General features: G+C 38.8%; 2 protein-coding genes across 8 annotated transcripts in view; both read left to right on the forward strand.

The window, feature by feature from the left end:
* The first annotated feature begins 717 nt into the window (after positions 1 to 717).
* USP45 (ubiquitin specific peptidase 45) overlaps positions 718 to 23,294 on the forward strand; it is a 75,962-nt gene continuing 53,385 nt past the window's right edge. For 5 of the 7 annotated variants that reach the window (XR_004267935.1, XM_032275188.1, XM_032275191.1 and 2 more), the window contains exons 1-5: positions 718 to 798; positions 6,622 to 6,731; positions 8,085 to 8,257; positions 9,293 to 9,396; positions 12,935 to 13,035. Coding sequence is in view for 5 of the 7 variants with exons in the window: in XM_032275188.1 (XP_032131079.1) it covers positions 6,632 to 6,731; positions 8,085 to 8,257; positions 9,293 to 9,396; positions 12,935 to 13,035 (478 nt within the window). In the remaining 2 variants the exon portion in view is untranslated. Of the gene's footprint in view, positions 799 to 5,772; positions 6,732 to 8,084; positions 8,258 to 9,292; positions 9,397 to 12,934; positions 13,036 to 23,294 lie in introns of those variants that run through there. The other 2 variants (XM_032275192.1, XM_032275190.1) reach the window with 2 other exon arrangements.
* On the forward strand, positions 4,541 to 4,883 carry LOC116549557 (60S ribosomal protein L39). The gene has a single exon (XM_032275204.1). It carries the CDS (start codon positions 4,591 to 4,593, stop codon positions 4,744 to 4,746), a length of 156 nt encoding a protein of 51 aa, XP_032131095.1. The 5' UTR covers positions 4,541 to 4,590; the 3' UTR covers positions 4,747 to 4,883.

Genomic DNA, 23,294 nt, shown 5'->3' on the forward strand with positions numbered 1-23,294 from the left:
CAAATATCAACCTTCTTTGCCAAGGTCTCCACATGTACATAATATTAGAAGAGTTTTTAAGGTAAAATTTAGAGTTTAAAATATTAACTCTCGTATCTTCTGATTTCTACGCCAATGCTCTTATCCTTAAAGCCACATCTGTCCCTTGGCTAAAGAGCTGTGAATGATCAGAAGACTTTTAGAGCCTATCTACAACCAGTGTTAACATCTGCACTATTCGTGATTCAAACATAGTATTTTCAAACCAACTACTTTTACTAAACATGCAACGTGCTGACCACTTTGATAACCGGGCTTTGAGGAGGTATAGGTGTATCACAAGAAATGTACTATCTAATTGAGAAGAGAGAAGGACAGGTAAGACAACAGCAATGGGGAAAAAGCACAGTAATATATGACGAATGTTAGATGTGACTTTGAGTTCAGAGGAGGGTAACGGAGGGAAATCGGAGGCTGTTCCAGAAGGCGCCCAGCAACAAGTGAGACTTCAGCCGGACTGCTGCAACACCCGAGGTGCGCACTCTGGACCAGGATCCTAAATAAATTGCTAGTCGATGGCTGCTATTCTAAGATTACCAAGAGCTCCCCGGGCTCTGCGGACAGGCACAACGCAGGCGCCGCGCAAACCGGCCCCGCCCTACCACCCCTCCCGGCGTTCCCCAGCTGGGAGATCGCAGCCCGGAACTCGCCCGGGCCCGGCTCGGGGCTGGCGGATGAGGCCCCTCCCCTGCCAGGCGCGGGACGGGCGCGCAGGCGCGGTCTCTCCTGGTTGTAGACGCGGCGGCCCGGCCGGGTGGGGTGAGTTGGGGACGCCGCGCTGTGGTCGCAGTGGCGGTACGGTCGCCGCAGTTTCTCGGTCTTCGTTTCGGCCACCTTGGTCCCTGTGGGTGGGCAAAGCTGGGAGAGAGGCTTCATGCCCCCCTCGGCTTCCAGATCCCTGGGGCGCCGGGCGGTCACCGAGGGCCGTGTGAGCGCAGCTCTGCTGGCTCCGGGTCCCGGCGGCTGGCGAGGGGCCCCTCGGGAAGGGCACGAGTTCCCTGGTGACCAGGGCGCACGTCGGCCCCACGCCCTTCCGTACGTCTCCTCGCGGTGCATTTCTCTTCACATCCTCGGGGCGTGTGTTGGTGACCGGAGGAAGCGTGTCTAACCAGGACTTTATGGAAGCGTCTTGTATTGGAAGCTCTGGAGCGGGACTGCTTGGGTCCACATCTCCATCCACCACTTACTGGTTCTGGGACCCCTGCAAGTCGCTTAATCTCTCTTTCTCAGTTTCAAGTGTAAAATGCGGAAAGTAATAGCAACCTCTCTCCTAAGGTAGTTGTGAGGGTTAAGTGGATTAATATCTGTGAAGTACTTAGAACTGAGCGTGATAAACAGCAAAACCATAAGTGCTGCTCATCTTTTTGAGCTTGGTATGTAAAAGGAGATAGTGCACTTTTCTTCTCATCCAACCCCATAAATAATTGCCCAAGAGTAGGAAATTTTTTTTTCTTATGGATATGGGCTTTTCGCATAGCCTGTTTAAAAACAAAGCTTTCTAAACAACTTAGTTGCACATCCTACTTTAGAGAAAAGACAAGTGTTAAGTCATGGTGAAGTTGGAAACTGTAACGTTTGTTGTTTGGAAAACCACATGAGAAAAATGGCCAGAACATATTTGTGCTACAAAGAGTTAACAGGCCTCAGGCTGCTGTCTTAGGAAGGACTGGTTGCAGTGTTGGTGCCTGTTTGGCTTCTGGGAACTTACATTTTGGGTTTGTGCTGAACAGTATGTTTTATGCTGAAATTACCAGCTTCTATAAAAATCTGGGATACCAAGTCTCTAATGGGCGTCCCTGTGCAGAAAAATTGTATACATGTTGCTGCATTTTCCGTGCTGGAGGAAGGGTGTGTTTTGTTTGACCCCTCCTGGGAGAGAGGCCGCATAAGGAGCCTACATGTGATTCCTCCAGACTCCATTGTGTCTTTTTCTGTTATGATGAGCCTGTATATCCATACTGCATTGTGTAATAAATGTCAGCCTTGAGTACAACTATAGTTGAGTCCCGTGCATCCTATCAAAGCTCCAAATGTGGGGGAGGTCACAGAGATCTTCAGGCACAGTTTTTTAAATTTGTGTAAAAATCAGAGGTGTAAGTACAGTTTTGTTACAAGGATGTATTGCCTAGTGGTACTGAGCTTTTAGTGTAACCATCGCCTGAATGATGTACATTGTACTCATTAAGTACTTTCTCATCCCTCACCTTCCTAGTCTACAGTGCCGAGACACAATTTTGATAATAAAAAGTATTAGAAGCTTTAATAATTGGACTTTTAATTTTGTCTTTTTGCCTCAAATGGAAATTGGAAAACTATAGACAAATGGTTGTTGAATCGTGTTACTGTACCAAATGAGTCTGTCTATTTAGACATATTACATATGGCAGAAAAATCATCAAAAATTGCCTCTACATTACCAAGTTTTTTTTGGTACAGTGTTTTGTGTTCAGTGTTTTTGAAAAAAGGCACAGGTTGCTTACAGTATGTAGGTCGAATGCCTGGTTTTGTTTATTATTTTGCTAACATCTGTGTTAATGCTCACCGTTATCAAGAGTTTATCTGTACCATAGTGGAAAAATATAACCAGTTTTCTCATAGGCCATTTTCCCTTTGTTAGTTATACCTATCTCTTTTAAGGACATCTAATTTAAATTGATGAAGGTAGGTTTGTAAATTTGGGGGGAGAAAGATCAAATTTGCCATCTGCTTATATCTCTTTTCCCTTAGTAAAAGACTAGATCAGTTTTTGATAAGTGAGTGGGGAGATGGAGGAGTTGGAGGTTTAAGGAAAGTGAAGATTTGAAATGGCTTCATGGATAGTATGTAAGTTGATCAAAAGGTATTGTGAATAATAATGGACCTAGTCTGCTTTCTTATGAGACTTTCTCCCAACATGGAGAAAATGGTTAATTGGGTTCACCTTGGATTGGATTCTGCCAGAAAGATGATGTCATCCTTAAGGCTGTGCACAAGTATTCTGGTTCACCTCTTTTTGGGTACATGTAATGTTGCATTCTTTGTACGTGGGCAGCCCCTCTCCATGTCTACTTGAAGTCAAATGTGCCATGTGACTTGCTTTGGTCTGTAAAATATGAGCAGATACGGCTTCCGGGTGAAGCTTTAGGAAGCAGCTCTCCATTCGCCATTTCCCTTCTCCATACCCTACCCTGCTGTGAGGATGGTGGGGAGACTTGTTGAGATGCAGCCTCTTGTCACCCTGGACACTATAGGAGAATATAAGTGGCCGATCAGGCAAGCTGGAAGAACTGGGAAGTTGCGATCAGAGAAGGGGAAACTTAAATACGTGATTTTTTTTTTTTTTTTTTAATAAAGACGGGGTTTCACCATGTTGGTCAGGCTGGTCTTGAACTCCCAACCTCAGGTGATCCGCCCGCCTTGGCCTCCAAAGTGCTTGGATTACAGGTGTGAGCCACTGAGCCTGGCCAAATTAGTGATTTTTAAGGTGGAACTGTAGGGGTGTATAGATGAGGAAGTTTGGAGGGAGAAGGTAGAGATGAAGTGCTCAAGGAAGTCAGAGGCTTTATACATGTTCCTAACCCTGAAGCCCTTAATTTATTGCAATTCACTTCAGTAGTGATGACTATTGGACTTAATGGTAAACTTGAAAGCTCCCTTATTTTGAAATATGGAATGAATAAATCAAGATTTGGAATTTAGTACCGAATTGAAGGATTCATTACCTTGATCACTGAAAAGTAAGTAAGCAACCACGAAAACTGCGATATTGCTTAGCCACCAGGCAGGAGAGTAATAGGTAGGCTAAGCTGCTCTAACAGAGACTCCAAAATATAATGGTTTTAAAAATGTTTAGCTTGTATCTAAAATCTTTTAGAATTAACTGAATTTTTAAGAAATATAAGGGATAGAGGTAAATTAGCACCATTAAGAAAGAGACAAATTCAGTGTGGGACATTATACAACTTTGCTGTTAAAAGAGAACTCTGGGCCCCCAGCAGTGGCTTCAGTTAGAAGCTTTTCAGATAGGTAGACTCTCAGGTCTTGTGCCAGACTTGTTCAGTCAGAACTTATATTTTGACAAGACCGTCAAGGTGACTTATGCACTGGCCTGATCTCTTTAAAAAGCTAAAGTCTTAGGCAAATAAAAGGTTGGAAGAACTGTTCTATTAATAGATTAAAAGATAGTAAAGAGACATAACCAATATAAAGTACAAACCTTGATCAAATCTTTTTTAACAAACCAGCTTTAGAGGACAATTTGGGGTCAACTAAGGAAATTAGAATATGATGGGATATGAGATGATATTAGAGAATTATTAATTTTCTTAGATATGATTATGTTATTATATAGGAGAATGTGTTTATTTTTAAGAAATACATGTTGAAGTATTTAGGGCTGAACTGTCAAGATCTCTACAACTTACTTTCAAATAGTTCAACAAAAAAAGAAAATATATATACTCATAAACACATATGTGACTATACATACATATTGATATTTAGATAAAAACAAACATAGCGCTCTCTTCCTTTCTCTGCCATCGTGGTGTGTGCATTACTCCGTTTCTCGCCATGTCTTCTCACAAGACTTTCAGGATTAAGCGATTCCTGGCCAAGAAACAAAAGCAAAATCGTCCCATTCCCCAGTGGATTCGGATGAAAACTGGTAATAAAATCAGGTACAACTCCAAAAGGAGACATTGGAGAAGAACCAAACTTGGTCTGTAAGAAATTACACATGTGATGGCACACATATTTATGCTGTCTGTAGGTCACAGTCGTGTTACCAAATCAAGCTGAAAAATGTCACCGCCATCTGGAGAAGTTTGAACAGTTTCCTTTCTGTATCTGTTATGAAGGCATTAGTACAATGCACAGTGCTTCCATTATTCATGTTAAAAAACAAACAAACAAGGTTTTGGTTGCCTGGGTTCAGTAATAAATATGTGAGACCTTTCACTTCAAAAAAAAAAAAAAAAACATAGCAAATTGTTAATAGGTATGAAATTGGTGGGGCACCATGGCTCATACCTGTAATCCCAGCACTTCGGGAAGCCAAGGCAGGTGGATTGCTTGAGCCCAGGAGTTTGAGACCACCCTGGGCAACATGGGGAAACCCCATCTCTACTAAAAAAATACAAATAATCCTTACACTAAGAATGCAAAACTATACAATTTCTAGAAGAAAAAGAAGAAAAAAATACAAATAAATTGTCTGGTTGTGGTGGTGTACACATATACTCCCAGCTACTTGAGAGGCTGAGGTGGGAGAATCACCTGAGCCTGGGGAAGTCGAAGTTGTGGTGAGCTAGAATAAGGCCACTGCACTCTAGCCTGGGCAGTTGGAGTGAGACCCTGTCTCAAAAAATAATAATAAGTGTGGAATCTAAATACTGTCTGAGTGTTCATTATACTGTTCTTTTAACTTTTATAAATGTTTAAATTTTTTCATAATAAAAAGTTAGAGTGAAAAAACCCCCGAAATGTAGTTTAAAAAGACAGAAATTTGGCTGGGCCCAATGGCTCATGCCTGTAATCCCAATACTTTAGGAGACTGAGGCAGGTAGATCACGAACGAGGTCAGGAGATCAAGACCATCCTGGCCAACATAGTGAAACGTCATCTCTACCAAAAATACAAAAATTAACTGGGTATGGTGATGCACATCTGTAATCCCAGCTACTTGGGAGGTTGAAGCAGGAGAATCACTTGAACTTGGGAGGCGGAGATTGAAGTAAGCCGAGAAGTACACGCCACTGCACTCCAGCCTGGTGACAGAGCAAGATTCTGTCTCAAAAAAAAAGATAGAAATTTAATTTTCTCTTAATACTCCAGTGCTGGTCATACAGTACAGGTAGAGTGGCTTTACCATGCTTGGCTTACAGCTTCTGTCCTTGATCCAGTGTGGCTCATTCAGCTCCTACCATTTTCTTGCTAGTAGAAGGAAAGAAAGGGCAAGGAGAACTCATTATCCAGAAGCAACACCTGCTTTGTTGATGAAAACTTTAGTTTTGGTCATTCACCTGGACATCATATATTTAAGGGCTGTGTCTTGGTTCGGCCTGCTATAACAAATTACCATAGACTGGGTGGTTTAAACAACACAGACTTATTTCTCACTGTACTGAAAGCTGGGAAGTCCAAGGTGTTGGCAAATCTAGTATCTGATAAGGGCCCTCTTCCTGGTTTGTAGATGGCCATCTTCTCTCTATATCCTCTTGTGGATACAAAGGTAGCTTTCTTGTAATAAGAGGCCAGTCACATTCATGAGGGCTCCATGTACATAACCTAATTACCTCTCAATGGCTTCACTTCCAAGTACCATCACTTTGGGGATTAGATTTCAACATAGGAATTCTGGGTGGGGACACAAACATTTAGTCCATAACTGTATAGTTGGCAAAAGTCAATGGACTATCACATGTGTATACTGATTTAACAAAGATTTATTTGATTTCAGCTGATGTTCCCCTCTTCTTCCTTTGTTGATTTCCCAGACCAATTAAAATTGAAGTCATTTCAGTTTTGATATGCATTAAATAGAATAAGAAATTTTAATTTTGAAGACTAAAATATGAATTTTTTTCCCCTCAATCCCTTCAGTAAATAACAGATGCGGGTGAAAGATCCAACTAAAGCTTTACCTGAGAAAGGCAAAAGAAGTAAAAGGCCTGCTGTACCTCACGATGAAGACTCTTCAGATGATATTGCTGGTAAATTGTGATATTTGGCATCCCAAATAGTGTTGAGAAGAAGAAATAACATTACAGTTGACCCTTGAACAACATGGGTTTGAACTCGGAGGATCTGCTTGTACACAAATTGTTTTCAACCAAACATAGATGGTTAATACAGTATTCTTGGGATGCGTGAAAACTGCATACTCGGCAGGCTGATTTCTTAAATGCAAATGCCACAGGACCCACTGTGGGACTTGAGTATGCATTGTTTGGGGTATATGTGAGGAGGTCCTAGAACCAACACCCCCTATCCCCCGCCGTCCCACCTCAAGTATCTGAGGGTTGACTGTGTATGTTTTTAATTAAGAAATCTATTGCTCTTTATTTTTACTGTTTTCTACGTAAGCATTAGAATCAGCTTGTCTAGTTCCAAAAAATCCCGTTGGGATTATTATTAGGATTTTATTTGATGTATACTATGAAGTAACTTAGATTGGCTTTTTTTTTTTTTTTTTGGTCTCTTTGTCATGGCCTATTAAGACCATGTCACCAAGCCACCAGAGCTTAGCAGATGGCTTTTGGGAGCTGCTGGCCTCAGGGCTTGGGTTTCTATTTAGCCTCATGCTTTTGCTTTGGGCTTCTGAGGATTTTCCTCACTTTCTTGCCAGTTCTCTCCATTTAAAGAGATATTTTTAATATATTATTTCCATTTTAGGTGTGCATAGTTGCATACAGCTATAGACACACATATACTCACAGATGAGTGCCTATGTCATGTGAAATCTGAAGAAGTTCTAAGGATTGTGCCAACATCAGCTTCCTGGTTTTGATATTTTACTATAGCAATGCAAAACATTATCATCAGGGGAGACTCAGTGCAGGATGAATGAGACCTTCTTGTATATTTCTTTGTACCTTCCTGTGAATCTAAAATTAGTTCAAAAATTTAAACTGTAATAAATTAGGGAAATCAGGTAAAGTCCTAATGATATTTAAAGAGATAATTCAGACTTCCTTCAATGCAGCAAACTGACTATCCTGAAATATCGTTCAGTTTTAGTACATGTATACCATTGTATAACCACCACCAATCAAAATACTTGACTATATCATCACCACCCTATATGCTGTCGATTTACAGCCACACCCTCTGCCTTGCATTCATTGCCCCTTACAACCACGAATCTCTTCTCTCATTCTATAATTATGTTATTTCATGAACATTATATAAATGGAATTACATAGCATATATTTTCTGGGTTATTTTGTGTGTTGAATCTCTGTGCTTTTTAGTTAACAGCATTTAACACTGGTGAGATTTGCTTAGTAATGGTAGCACTTTGGTGTAGCAAAGAACATGTTCAGATTTTGTTTTATCTTATTCAGTGGGTTTAACTTGCCAACATGTAAGTCATGCTATCAGTGTGAATCACGTGAAGAGAGCAATAGCTGAGAATCTGTGGTCGGTTTGCTCAGAATGTTTAAAAGAAAGAAGATTCTGTGATGGGCAGCCAGTACTTCCTTCTGATATTTGGTTGTGCCTCAAGTGTGGCTTCCAGGTAAGAAAAGTGTTACTGTTACGTGAGTTTGTTTGAAATATTTTTCTTAAATGCTTATTGTGAGTTGAACTATTGGTCATGTATAGGACTTAAGATAAACTTATCCTAATTTAGATAGAAATTTTCCAAGAATGAATTTTAAAATGATTGTTAAGGTAAATTAAAAGGTATGCTATGTTCAGAGAGTAATCGTGTGGTTTCCAAATACTTGGAGAAGGAATTCAACCTGTTTGCAGTAGTTGCCATATCTGGACCTTTACCTTTTGTATTTACTTAGGAAATGGATCCACCTTTCAGATTACTTTTTTTCTCTTTCAAAAAGGATTATTCTGCTTCTTTTGCAAAATAATTTAAAATCTTAAAGTTTCAAAGTTATTGATATCTATGATAAAGGAATTTTCTAATGAAAAGTACATACTTTAAAAAAAATAAGAGGAATCTTCATTATCTTACACAAAATGTCCAGAAGTAAGGCCACTTCAGGATTAGTTAATTTAATGGAAAGAACATTAAAAACTGAGGTTTATTCTATTTTCTTCTGTGCCATCTTCTCTTAAAAACTTCCTGGAAAGATTCAGCAGATTTGACTTCCCTTTGTGTTGCATTAACCAGAATTGCATCTTATTTCTTCACTTACCTAGTGAGGGAAATCACTGTGATTGGTCTGTGTCTCACTAGTTCTCAGTGGGTTGGGGTGGAGTTGTGTACAGGATTGGGAAATGTGTGTTTGCAGGAGGGCACCACTGGCCTGCCAGGATGCTGGGTGTTCCACGGTGTGCAAGACAGAGTGTGTACATTTTTAAATGATGGAGAAATTAACTTTGCCCATGATTGTTTTAGGTAAATACTATATATGGAAAAGCCTGTTAGCCGGTATTCAAGAAATTATATTTAATTTGCTTTTCTTAAACTTTCTCCTCTGGCCTGAAATTAAAAACAAAGCAAAACTTTTCAGTATAAGTATGAGTATAATTTTTGATTAATTTGAAACAAACATTTGTAAATCATACAAAATAGCTTTCTGTTCATCTTTAGGGATGTGGAAAAAACTCAGAGAGCCAACATTCACTGAAGCACTTCAAGAGTTCCGGAACAGAGCCCCATTGTATTATAATTAGTCTGAGCACGTGGATTATATGGTAAGTTAAATTTTGTTAGTTCTTGTGACCACTAACACCCCCCCAATTTTTTTTTTTCTTTAAGCTTTTAAGGTAAAATATTTAAAGATGTTCTATCAGCTTATGTTTTTATAGCCTGAACACAATCTATGGGCTGCTTCAAGAAAATTAGCATTATCCATGAATATAAAATTTAAGTTGGAAAAATTTTAACGATCTACTTTTCTTTCTTTCTTTTTTTCTCTGGAGATGGATTCTCACTCTGTCACCCAGACTGGAGTGCAGTGGTGTAATCTCAGCTCACTGCAACCTCTGCCTCCCGGGTTCAAGCATTTCTCCTGCCTCAGCCTCCTGAGGAGCTGGGACACAGGCACATGCCACCAGGACTGGCTGATTTTTTTGTATTTTAGTAGAGACAAGGTTTCACTGTGTTGCCCAGGCTGGTCTTGAACTCCTGAGCTCAGGCAATCTGCCCTCCTCGGCCTCCCAAGGTGCTAGGATTATAGGCGTGAGCCACGTGCCCAGCCTCTCTACTTTTCTCTAACATTTTCCTTTTAATATAAAGAAAAATTCTTTTTAGTTGATGTTTTTTTTTTGGTAGTGAACTTGCTAATACAGAATCCTATAGTTGTAGAGAAGGAAGATACTTCAAGTAGGTCATTTTTGCAGGGAGAAGGAAAGCTGGGTATTAAGTAGCTCATAAAAACTTCTCAGGTGGTTCTGCTATTTAATCCTGGTTGAGAACCTAGTCCAGTTTCTTATGTTATGTTTCTATGTAGTATTTACCTTTTTATGTTTATGAAGTAAAAATCCAGGTACTAAAACAAGTTTTTTTTGGGGGCGTTGGTGGCTCGTAATCTCAGCACTTTGGGAGGCCAAGGTGGGCAGATCACTTGAGGGTCGGGAGTTTGAGACCAGCCTGGCCAATATGGTGAAACCCATCTCTACGAAAGATAACAAAAATTAGCTGGGCATTTGGTGGCGCGTGCCTGTAGTCCCAGCTATTCGGGAAATTGAGGCAGGAGAATTGCTTGCACCCTGAAGACAGAGGTTGCCACTGCACTCCAGCCTGCGTGATAGAGTGACACTACATTTCAAAAATAAGAAAAAAAAAAGCAAGTTTTTTGATTTTCCAGTTTCTGATCAGTATATCATACTGTTTTGGTGGTATAAATAGATATTATGTTGAAATGCTTCCTCTGGGTTTTACAATAATTTTCCAACTTGACTCTATAGACTCCTAAGGGTTCCTTGAATGAATTTTCAGGAGTCCTCAAATTTTCTTTAAAGTAAAAATATTTTGTCTAAAATTAATATAAGGATATTTTGGCTCACAGAAGTGGTATCTTTAATACAGCCATAAGGGTAGGATGCCTGGTGCATTTGTGTTTTTCTTTGTTGTTGTGAGTCCCAAGTACTATTATTGGGGAGAATGAGGAAAGGGACAGAGGAAATTTAATATGTAAATGATGTATTGGAAGCACGAGAAAGAGCAATGTTGCTGTAGGTGGTTCAATAAGGATTTCACTTTAGTGGTCTCAAACTCTGGTGCATCAGAATCTCAGGGAGACCTTGTTAGGACAGATTGCAGCATCTTGGTCTTAGAAATTCTAATTTAGTAGTTCTGGGGTGAGAGATAAGGGGCCAGAGAATTTGCATCTAACAAGCTCCTAAGTGTTGCCAATGCTGCTGGTATGGGGACCACAGTTTAAGAACTACTGAATTAGAAAAAGGTAGGTAAGAAGATTGTGAACATGTAAGTTGGCATTGATGTAATGCATTATGGGGCGTTTTTTTTTTTTTTTTTTGGAGATTGAGTCTCACTTTGTCACCCTGGCTGGAATGCAGTTGCGCGATCTTGGCTTACTATAACATCTGCCTCCTGGGTTGAGGGTAGCTGGGATTGCAGGTGCCCACCACCATGTCCTGCTAATTTATATGTTTTTAGTAGAGATGGTGTTTCACCATGTTGGCCAGGCTGGTCTTGAACTCCCAACTTCAAGTGATCCTCCCGCCTTGGCCTTCCAAAGTGCTGGGGTTATAGGTGTGAGCCACCACACCCAGCCATAATGGATTATGTTCATAAAACACTTTGAATACTTTCCAACACATGTTCTTAAATGATCACTGGATCTCATGAAGATAAAAGAAACAGAAAGGTAATTATAATATACAGAAGAAACAAATTAACATAATATACTAATGAGTAAACTTAATTATGGGTAGTTTTCTCAAATGGAATGTGCTTTTGAAAATACCTTTCCTAACTCTCTACTTCCAAATAAGCACCAAACAAAACAGAACAGCTATCTCTTTGAGTCTTACCCATCTTTGTAAGTAATCAAGCTAGAACCCAGGCAGTTATTTCCTTCCCCTTTTTTATCTTATTTTATTTTTTAGCCTATTAACAAAAGTAGATACAATGGTATAATGAATTTTCCCATACCCATCAACCAGCTTTAGTTGTTTTTTTTTTTCAGCTTTAAACATCAACTCACAGCAAGTCTTGTTTCATCTACACCAGGATTTCTTGATCTCAATACTGTTGGCATTTGGACTGCTAATTCTTTATAATGAATTCCTTGTGCTGTCCTGTACATTATTGGGTGTTTACCAGCATCCCTGGCCTCTACCTACTTAAATGCCAGTAGTGGTCTGCTCTCCTCTCAACAGTTGTCAGAACCAAAAATGTCAAATGTCCCCTAGGTGGCAAAATCACTCCTCGTTGAGAATGTCAGTGATTCTTAACGCTGACATTGAGAATCGCTGACATTGTCTCACTCACTTCTCCCTACCCATGGCAGTTATTTTGACATTGCTGTGTCCTTCTTCTTTCATATCTAATTTGTTATTGTTTTTACCTGAAAACGCATATAATGAATGTCCATTTCTCTCCAGATCCTCTGCTACTATGCTAATCGGTTTCTATTCCTAATGCCCTCCAATTCCTCCAGTGTAGTTTATCACATTAGCTAGAGTGATGTTTTTAAAGTGTAAGTTGGGGCTGGTCATGGTGGCTTGCACCTATAATCCCAGCACTTTGGGAAGCTGAGGCGGGTGGATCACTTAAGGTCAGGCATTCGAGACCAGCCTGACCAATGTGTTGAAACTCTGTCTCTAATAAAAATACAAAAATTAGCTTTGCCTGGTGGCACATGCCTGTAATCCTAGCTATTGGGTGGCTGAGGCAGGAGAATTACTTGAACCCTGGAGGCAGAGGCTGCAGTGAGCCAAGATCACTCCACTGCGCTCCAGCCTGGGCAACAGAGCGAGACTCTGTCTCAAAAATAAAAAATAAATAAAGTGTAAGCTGGATCATATCATGGCCCTGCTTAAAAAATCTCTCATGGCATTTCATTACACCTAAGATCAACTGCCAAAACTTTCAACTGTGAGGATCTGTATGAATTGTCCCCTGCTTATTTCTCTAGTCTTACCCTGTGCCTTCCCCTTTGTGTTCCGTCCCATGTATTTAAAGACAAAAGTAACTAAATACCAAATTTGTTACCTGATATGCAGAATTTTTGAGGATATTTTCATAATTTTTATATTTTTTCAGGTGTTATGAATGTGATGAAAAATTATCAACACATTGTAATAAGAAGGTTTTGGCTCAGATAGTTGATTTTCTACAGAAACATGCTTCTAAAATACAAAAAAGTAAGTTAAGCAATTACTAAAGGAATTTGTGTTAAAATACAATATTTCATATAAGGAGTTTATAAATTCATAAAGAATACTTTAGATTTCACTGTGACAATCCAGTCAATAATTTGAATAAAGATATTATGAGTATCATGCATTCTTAGGTGGCAACCTTGTTATATGTTTATATAAGCAATTTGAGAAAATGAAGTATGTCATGTCTAGATCATGGGCTTTGAAGTCGGTCCTAATAAGTTTGAATTTAGGCTCCCCCACTTACTGGCCATGGTCATTTTTACTGCTTAGTGTTCCTATTTATAAAATGAGGATTATAATTCTATTTTATGGAGTTACTATGAGGCCTAGATTTTTTTTTTTTTTTTTTTTTTTTTTTTTTTTTTTTTTTTTTGAGACAGAGTCTTGCTCTGTTGCCCAGGCTGGAGTGCTGTGGTGTGGTCGCAGCTCACTACAATCTCCGCCTCCCAAGTTCAAGCAATTCTCCTGCCTCAGCCTCCTGAGTAGCCAGGATTACAGGTGCCCACCACCACACCCGGCTAATTTTTTGTATTTTTAGTAGAGACAGCGTTTCGCCATGTTGGCTAGGCTGGTCTCGGACTCCTGACCTTGTGATCCGCCTTCCTTGGCCTTCCAAAGTGCTAAGATTACAAGCTTGAGCCACTGCGCCTGGCTGAGATAATATATTTTAAAGGTTTAGAAATTCATATAAAAATACTTGCGTAGTACCTGTATCAGTCTTTTCTCACGTTGCTATAAAGAAATACCCGAGTTTGGGTAATTTATAAAGAAAAGAGGTTTAATTGGCTCATGGCGCTGCATGCTATGCAGGAAGCGTGCTGCTGACATCTGCTCAGCTTCTAGGGAGGTCTCAGGAAACTTTCAATCATGGTAGAAGATAAAGGGGAAGCAGGCATGTCTTACATGGTAGAACAGGAGGAAAAGAGAGAGGGGAAAGTAGTACACACATTTGAACAACTAGATCTTGTGAGAACTCACTCACTATCACCTGAACAGCACCAAAGGAATGATGCTAAACCATTTTTGAGAAACCCACTCCCATGATCCAGTCACCTCCCACCAGGCCCCTCCTCCAACATTGGGGATTACAACTGGACATGAGATTTGGGTGGGGACACAGATCCAAACCATGCTAGTACTTGACACATATTTATGAAATGGTGTCTGTTATTTGTAACATAACTGCAGTGCAGTTCTGACACTAACTACTGGGAGTTGGACCAGCCTTCACAGGCTAAGGGCACAGTTGCCCACAAGACTGCCCTCACTTCAGATACCAGCTGCAAGCTCGAGGGTTCCTAGGCCACCGAATTTCTGACCAACTGTCTACAAATTTGGAGGTTCTTGCCATTTCTTCAGGTTCAATTATAATTTGCTAGAATGAGTCAGAGAACTCACGAAAGCCCTGTACTAACAATTATAGTTTTAATACAGCAAAAAAGAATACAAAACAGCCAAAGGAAGAGCCGCATAGGGCAAAGTCTGGGGAAGGTCCCAAATATGAAGCCTCTGTGTCTACTTCGCAGGGAGTGAGGACACTCCCCTCACCCTCCCCAGCCCATACATTGGTGTGCACTAATATGCACAGAGTATTGGTAACCAAGAAAGTTCACTGGAGCTTTCGTGTGGAGAGTTTTTATTGGGGTTTCATTGTGTAGGCATGATTGATTGAATCATTGGCCATATTAATTTAACTCAGCCTCCAAGCCCCCAACACTCTAATCACTTGGTTGGTCTTTCTGGGAGGGCCAGCCCCCATATGGCCCACAGTTAGTCACTTTGTCGACATAAGCTATCAAATATGGCCTGAGGGACCCATCATGAATAACAGACACTCTTGTCCCTCTGGAAATTCTGGAGATTTAGAGGGTATTTCCCAGGAACCTGGGGAGAAAAGTCAGCCAGATCCTATATTATACAATAGTAATATATTACATATTATGTATTTTGTTATTGTATGCTTTGTTACCTAACAAATAAGTAATATATAATGTATGTTAAGAATGTACAGGATAGCAGTTTCTTCATTCAAAAATAGTAAGTGCTTCCCACATGCCAGGTATTAATTTTTATTTAACGAGTAGTATTATAGTAAAACAAAAATAGTTTTAACTTGCCTTCTAGGTGTTTAGATTATAGTGGGAGCAACAAGCAAAAAATGCAAATATATAATGACTTCTGGTAAGTGCTGCAAAAGAAAGGAACAGATTACAGTGCTAGGTAATAATATAGTAGTCACAGTGATCAAGAGAGGCTAATATTGCAGAAGTGTGGTTTGTTAGAAGAGAGTGGAAAGAGATGAAGTGACGAGGTAGATGAGCAGGTCATGAAGGATACTGTAATGAATTCCACGGTAAGGAATTTTTATTTTTTTGGAAGTGTAATGGAAGTTACTAAACTGTTTTAGGCAGGGGGGTGTCACAGTAATTTCTTCTTTTTATTTTTAATAAAGATAACTTATGCGGCACATAGATTGTAGGTAGTTAAGCATGGGGTTGGGGAGATCATGAAGAGCGTTAAGGAGGTGATCGTGGTTGGGCAGGTGAGAGGCTGGTTGATACTTTCATGAAGAGTGAGTGGATTACATTGCAGTGAGGGAGGGAGAGTGGGAGTAATCAAGTATTAAATCTCAGGATTTTTTTTGGACAGCTGGGTGAATGGACAAGATAATTATGAGTTGCCTTTGAAGTGAGTTAAACTGCTTAGTAAGCGGCATCAGAAACTGAAAAGTTATATAAAAATACAGTTGTAAACAACAATATATTGTTTTCTATAGCCCAGTGTACAGATGTTTTTATTAGCCATTGACCTAATGAGACAGTAATGGTTCCTCTGGAGGAGTAACCAGAGAAGGTAAACTCAGGCTCTTGGACAGCAAAAGAAATGATTAATTTGATCACTTATTTATTTATTTATTCATCAAACATTTATTGAATTCTATTCTGCACCAGGCATATGAGTCATAGCTCCAATTCTCAAAGAACCAGGAAAATATGGCAGTGAAAGACATGTAATACTACTGGAACTGAAGTTGATCATAATGCTGTCTGCTGAAAACTGTGCATTAAGTTTTGTTAGCCATAATAGAAGATAGGCAGAGATATGATGCCATGGATGATGAAAGTGCAAGTTTAGGAATTATTTTCTCTGGATTTTTTTTTACCTTAGAGGTTCCCTAAATTTAAGTACAAAACTAGTATGATTTTCATTCAATTTTACAGATTTCTTGAATAATTATTACAAGAAAGATGCTAGGAAGGGAGCATGGAATTACAGTATGATGGAAAGTATGTAACTTTGAGATTGGGCATGGTGGCAGCACTTTGTAATCCCAGCACTTTGGGAGGCCAAGATGGGCAGATCACATGAGGCCAGGAAGTGAGACCCTGGCCAACATGGTGAAACCCTGTCTCTACTAAAAATACAAAAATTAGCTGAGCGTGGTGGCACATTTCTGTAATCCCAGCTACTCAGGAGGGGGAGGCATGAGAGTCACTTAAACCTGGGAGGAGAGGCTGCAGTGAGCTGAGATCACACCACTGCACACCAGCATGAGTGAGACTCTGTCTCAAAAAAAAAAAAAAAAAAAAAGGTGGTACATGTCTTTGAGTCAGGGGGTCTGGCATTCAAATTTGACTCTGTCACTACTAGATGTGTGACCCCAGGCAGATTACTTTTTATCCAAGCCTCATTTTTTCCTTTGTATTTTGTCTGTATTTCCAAGGTGCTTGAGGGAATAGAGATTGGTAAGACAGTCCCTAAAATCTTTAAGAGGCTAAAGATCTGAAAGAAGATGTAAGATTAAAAAGTAATAATAATACAAGTAAATGTTAAAAGATTTCTGTTTTAAGTAACAATCAAAGTCCTTCAAATATTCAAGGAGGTATATAATGTTCAGCTGTAGGAACTAAAAAGGAATCGTGGATGAGCTGGCTTTCAAGCTGATGCTTAAAGGATGAACCCTGGGCAGGTGAAGATGAGAGAAGAAATCATTTCACCTGGTGGGAAGCACCAATATAAGCCTTAATTGAGTTTATGGAACCATGAATAGCACCTGGAGTGGTAGGGAACGTGCTCTTGAGGTAGTTTGAGAGTGGGTGGAGCTTTCAAAGTTTGGGAAATACGTAGTTAGTTTAAAGCTTTGGGCAGTTCTAGGGCAAAATGTCATTATCCTTGTGGGTTAAACTACAGGATCTCTCAGGCAAGTTTGATTTAAAATAATATTCCTTGGCATTCTTGAATAAGTTTTTGGATATAATAGTCTGCCATACTGTGCCTTGTATGTGGCTTCAGTATATTTTTATAAGATATTTGGAAAATCAAATATGAAAGTTATTGAGGTTTGTAAGAATGCTGGATATGATTTTGTAGTAATTTTAATGGTAATTGTGAAGACTATAGCAATATGAAAACACCTACATATGATAATTCAAAATGAATATGAAACTGTATGTATTGTATTTGGGTGAGAGGGTATGATTTTAGAAGATTCTTTTTATATTTTGCACTAAGTAAAAATAATCATTGGAAGAAAGCCTGTGTCTGTACCTTAAACACATTTTGAAGTTATGCATGACCAGAAACTCTTTTTCTTTCTCTCTCTTTAAAGCATATCATTAATTCTTTTGTTCTTTTCTTCTTTTACTTTTAGGCATCATTATCCTAAAATTAGATAGTATATAAACTGGCAAGCTAATTATTATGTGGTTCCAAGCTAGGGGAATTGTGGGGCAGCAAGTTGTCCCTTTTTACTTGATCTTTAAAGATTAAACTTCTCTTCAGCTGTAGAAATGCCTGTTATCAGAGCACTTTGGGAGGCTGAGGCGGGCAGATCACTTGAGTCCAGGAGTTTGAGACCAGCCTGGGCAACATATCGAGACTTGTCTCTAAAAATTAAAAAAAGTAATAAATACTATGCCATGTTAACACAAATCACATTTTTAGGAAAGATAACTTTTTCAAAACAGAAGTTTAATGAGTGGCATTGTCTTACATTTAAACAAATCTCTTAAGCGTTTGGCTTAGTAGAAAGCCCCTGGATTCTCATATCTGCTTCTGCGTTTAATCTTTTGTGATATCACATGCCTTATAGCCTCTGGAAAACAGCATTGTATAATTGAGAATGAATTTAAAAAAACAAATAAAATCTTGGGCTTATTATGAAAATACTTTTTACCTTAAGTACCTCTGAAAGGAGGAAGTTGTCTTCCGACCCACTTTGAGAAGTGCTGAACTGTGGCACATTTGTCTTTATATTTTCTGCCTGTAGCCTTACTTATCCATTAAGGCTCAGCTCAAATTCTATTTCTAGGATGTTTTCCCAATGCTTATCTCTCTTTTGGCACTCAGTGTCTGTGCAGCACACTTTACAATCTAATAACACCATTTTTGATGTTTCATTTTTATGTTTGTACTTGTCTTATTTTCTCTTCTAAGACTGTAAGCTCCTTGAATAATGGACTGTGGGTTATATTCTTTTTGATTCTTATGTGGGTAGACAGTAAATACTTGCTGAATTAAATCAAATAGAATGTGACCAGTTTTTACTAAGTAGCTAGATAAGCTTTGTACTTTAAGCTCCCAAATCCTGAATATTAATATCAAAATTATTCAGTCTTTTAATATCTTTGAGTTTCTGTTTTGTGTCAGATGATGTGTTAGGTGTTGGGAGATGCAGTCATGAATGAGACAGATCTACTTCCTAGTTCATGTCATTACTGATCTTTTGGTCTATTGAGGGATACAGACAAATTGTACTTAGTTATACTCGCTTGTTTAAATAGTGCTGTGATGGAGCAAGGACCAGGGACCGTGAGAACACTTTGGAATAGTATCTAACATAGACTGGAGGAGCACGGTCAATTCTATTTAGAGGAATATTCCAATTTAGATGAGAGCGGAATGATATCTAGAAGTTCTCTGGGCAAAAAAGGAATGGATTGTGTGTTCCAGGCGAAGAAAATAGCTCATTGATGAGAGCTAGATAGGTTTAGGGAAGTCTTGAGAGCTGAAAAGTTGAGTTTTGTGATTGTGGAAGATGATGATAGGTGAGACTTGAGGTAAGTAAGAACAGATATTTAAGGGCCTTATACAGACAGAGTTTGTTCTGAGGGCAGTGAGGAACTACTGTTAAGTTTTAAGTAGAGAAGTGGATGATCAGTGATTTTGTATCTTAGATCTGTTGGTCTGACTTGTATGGAGACAGGTAGGAATGTCTTTTATATGTATAACTGCCCATTTATTATGTTAATATCAATTTAACATATAACTAAAGATTTCTAAGGCTAATGGTTAACTGGGAGTTAGTGGATTTTGAGAATAAACTGGCAAGCTAATTATTATTTGGTTCGAAGCTACGGGAATTGTGGGGCAGCAAGTTGTCTCTTTTTACTCACTCTTTAAAGATTAAACTTCTTTTCAGCTGTAGAAATGGGCAGATTATATTAATACTACATGACTGGTTTAGGTAATTGCATTAAGCAGTTGAGATAAACCCCAGCTCAGGTTCCCAGAAGAATGCTTACAGCTGTTTAGTTTTCACATCTAATGTTAGGATTTGCTTATAGAAACAAAACTCCCTCTACCTCCCCTGTCCCCATACATGTAATAAAAAGGTCATATATAATGCAAGATTGAAAACGGGCAAATAAGCATTTTTGTGAATCCCACCCAGAAATAGGTTTTATTAAAAAGTAGACCAGAAAACTTTGGAGACAGTAAAAAAACATTGGTTGCAAGGGTTTGAGAAGAAAAAGGGCTGAATAGGCAAAGCACAGAGGATTTTTTAGGGTAGTAAAACTACTCTGCATGATACTATAATGCTGGATCCATGTCATTATGCATCTGTCCAAATCCATAGAACATACACTGCCAAGAATCAACCCTGATGTAAACTATGCACTTTAGGTGATAATGATGTGTCAGTGCAGGTTCATCAGTTATAACAAGTGAACCATTCTGGTGGGGGATGTTGATAATCGGGGAAGCTGTGCATGTGTTGGGGTGGGGGGATATGGAAAATCCCCATTAACGTATGCTCGGTTTTGCTGTGAACCTAAAACCTGCTTGAAAAAAAAATGTTTTTTTAATTAGGCCAGTGTCCTCTGAAAGGCTCGTGAGATTTTTCACTTTAATCTTTTAAATGTCGTGAGGTGTTGTACAAATACTTAGGGAATATAGGAATTCCTGGTGAAATAATATAGTTGAATATTGGTTTTTGTGAAATAGATGACTGAAAATCCCCATGTTCTTTTCTAAACCAATACATTTGGCTCATAATTTTAATACTGGTAGGATGCCATTTTTAACAAGATGAAAGAGAAGACAAAATACTATATTCTGCTGAATTTATTAAGCTTATGCTCCTGGTATACAATAGACATGAATTATATGGGTTTTTATGAAGTATGAGTTTGCTGTATCTTTTTAATATTTTTAATAAAGTAAGCAGTGGTATGTTTGGGATCTGAAACTTCATCTGAGGATATTATGACCTGTTTCATTAACAATTTGATTGCTATTTAATACTTAAAAGAGGTGATACATGCTGGGCACAGTGGCTCATGCTCGTAATTCCAGCACTTTGGGAAGCTGTGGTGGGAAGATTGCTTGAGGCCAGGAGTTCAAGACTAGCATGGACAACGTAGTGTGACCCTATTTCTATTTATTTTTGTCGGTTTTTTTCTTCAGAGGTAATACAGTTATCTAAAATGACAGTCATGTTCCTAAGAAATTTGCATTTTCAAAAATAAGTAGTAAAAATAGTTGTTTCAGTGTATACAAGGCACTAGGCTCAAAAAGATAATGACATTTTAAAAACAATTTATTTTTACCTATAGGGTTTTTAATTTGGGATTTCTCATCTAAACTACAAAACACTGTATTAGAGTGACTGTCCCAAAGATGTCACATAACTAGTACCATTCCAGATACATGAGGAGACGTTAATTGCATACAGTGGGTACCTAGGATGTTAGGGCCTAATTTTCTAAGGAATCATTTGAGGAGGACTGCTACAAACTATGACTAAAAAAGCTATAAATCCAAACACAAAACATATCCAGCAATTGATTACATGCCGCTAAGAGTAATGGCGTTTCTATTCATATCACCACTGGCATTTTGTTAGTGTCTTAAACTACTATCACACTTATAAATGTTATCATCTTTATTATAAAAGGCAGTAGATAATGTTTAAGTGCATGAATTCTGAAGCTACATTGCCCAGGTTTAAATCTTCCCTCAACACTAACCAGCAGTATGCCTCAGTTTCATCTTTGAAGTGCTTCAGTTCTAAAATAGGGACAGTTATCAGAGCTGATAATTTAAGGGAGATATGCTCTGAAACTAGCTGCAAAATAAGTTTACTTCGCCCTCGCCTATGGGAAGAAAGGGAAGAACCAGTGTTCCCACTTTTGGTTTAACCAAGGCAATTCACAAATATACCTTTGGAAAAAGAAAGGCACCAATTTAATAGGGCTTCACAACGAACCCACTATTGGTTGTTTTCAGTTTTCTCCTGTGATAAAGCTGTATCTTTGTATATTTGGTCTTTTATTTTGTAGGTTAAATTTTTTTGTAATATCTTGACTAAAGTATACATTTTGATTACTGTTGTAAAACTGCCCTCCAGAAAGCTTGTACAAAGGGTACAAGTATACTTGACAACAGTGCCCATATTTCTACATTTAACTTGGTGTATTGTTCAGTTTTGTTTCGCCATAATGTTTTTAATGTCATTGTTGCCAGGTCATTAGTCTTTTCTGTTTTTAGCCTTTGGGGTTATGCTTTGAAAGTCTTTTTTGCTCTCCAAGATTCAAAAGATATTCACCTAAAATTTGCTGGTACTTTAGTTTTTTTATGTTTATGATTTAATATCCTTGAACTCTGTTTTTTTTTTTTTTTTTTTGAAACGGAGTCTCGCTCTGTTGCCCGTTCTGGAGTGCAGTGGCATGATCTTGGCTCACTGCAACCTCTTCTTTTTGGGTTCAAACGATCCTCCTGGCTCAGCCTCCTAAGTAGTTTGGACTGCAGGTGCACATCACCATGCCCAGCTAATTTTTATATTTTTAGTAGAGACAGGGTTTCACCATATTGGCCAGGCTGGTCTTGAACTCCTGACCTTAAATGATCCTTCCACGTTGGCCTCTCAAAGTGCTGGGATTGGAGGCATGAGCCACTACACCCGGCCTTGAACTCCGTTTTTAAAAAGATAATTATAGGATTCTAAGTGTTGAAGTCATTTTTATGCTAGAAAAATTTGAGATCAGTATCTTAAGATTTTTTTTTTTTAAAGTTCTTAGACAGGGCCGGGCGCGGTGGCTCAAGCCTGTAATCCCAGCACTTTGGGAGGCCGAGGCGGGTGGATCACGAGGTCAAGAGATCGAGACCATCCTGGTGAACATGGTGAAACCCCGTCTCTACTAAAAATACAAAAAAATTAGCTGGGCATGGTGGCACGTGCCTGTAATCCCAGCTACTCAGGAGGCTGAGGCAGGAGAATTGCCTGAACCCAGGAGGTGGAGGTTGCGGTGAGCCGAGATCGCGCCATTGCACTCCAGCCTGGGTAACAAGAGCGAGACTCCGTCTCAAAAAAAAAAAAAAGTTCTTAGACAAACTGTTTTATTTTTGTTTTGCTGATATTTCAGCCAGTTTTGTCTTACAAGACTTGAGGCATATACAAAACCTATCAGTCCTACTCAATCAGCTACTTTTTGAGGACTCAGATTATAGGCTTAAAGGTAAACTACAGAGAGGTACAAGAGCTTTAAAAACTTAAAAGTGCCAGAAGTGTGCTCACAATGTTCTTTGCAATCTAGGTCTACATTATCTTTTTATGTAAATGATGATGGAGTTAGTACTATAGAAGTGGTAAGTAGAGTAAATTAAATTGCTTTTATTTTTTATTAGTTTGTATTTCCCAAGGTGAGATAAATCCCTTTTAATAAAATAACCTAGCCTGGAAACTCTGTGATTACTCTTTCTGACTGTGCACACCATTTTTTGTAGGAGTGGGTAGAACTTTAGCAGAACAAAGGAAATGATAATAAAAATATTGTATAGTTTGTCTTCATTGTCATAGCAGCTTTGTCCTCTTATACCATACTTAAAAACATCTTGAAGTTCATTCTTAGTGTATTTGGTTCTGTGTTTATAAAGGAGGAGGAGAGTTTTAAATATGATCTAAAATGTTTCCATTGCCCGATTGAGAAAGAAAAAATTTGTTGTCTCTGAAAACA

The sequence above is a fragment of the Sapajus apella genome, unplaced genomic scaffold (genome assembly GCF_009761245.1).
Source record: "Sapajus apella isolate SASKATOON/1434 unplaced genomic scaffold, GSC_monkey_1.0 scaffold6, whole genome shotgun sequence".
Classification (NCBI taxonomy): Eukaryota; Metazoa; Chordata; class Mammalia; order Primates; family Cebidae; genus Sapajus; species Sapajus apella.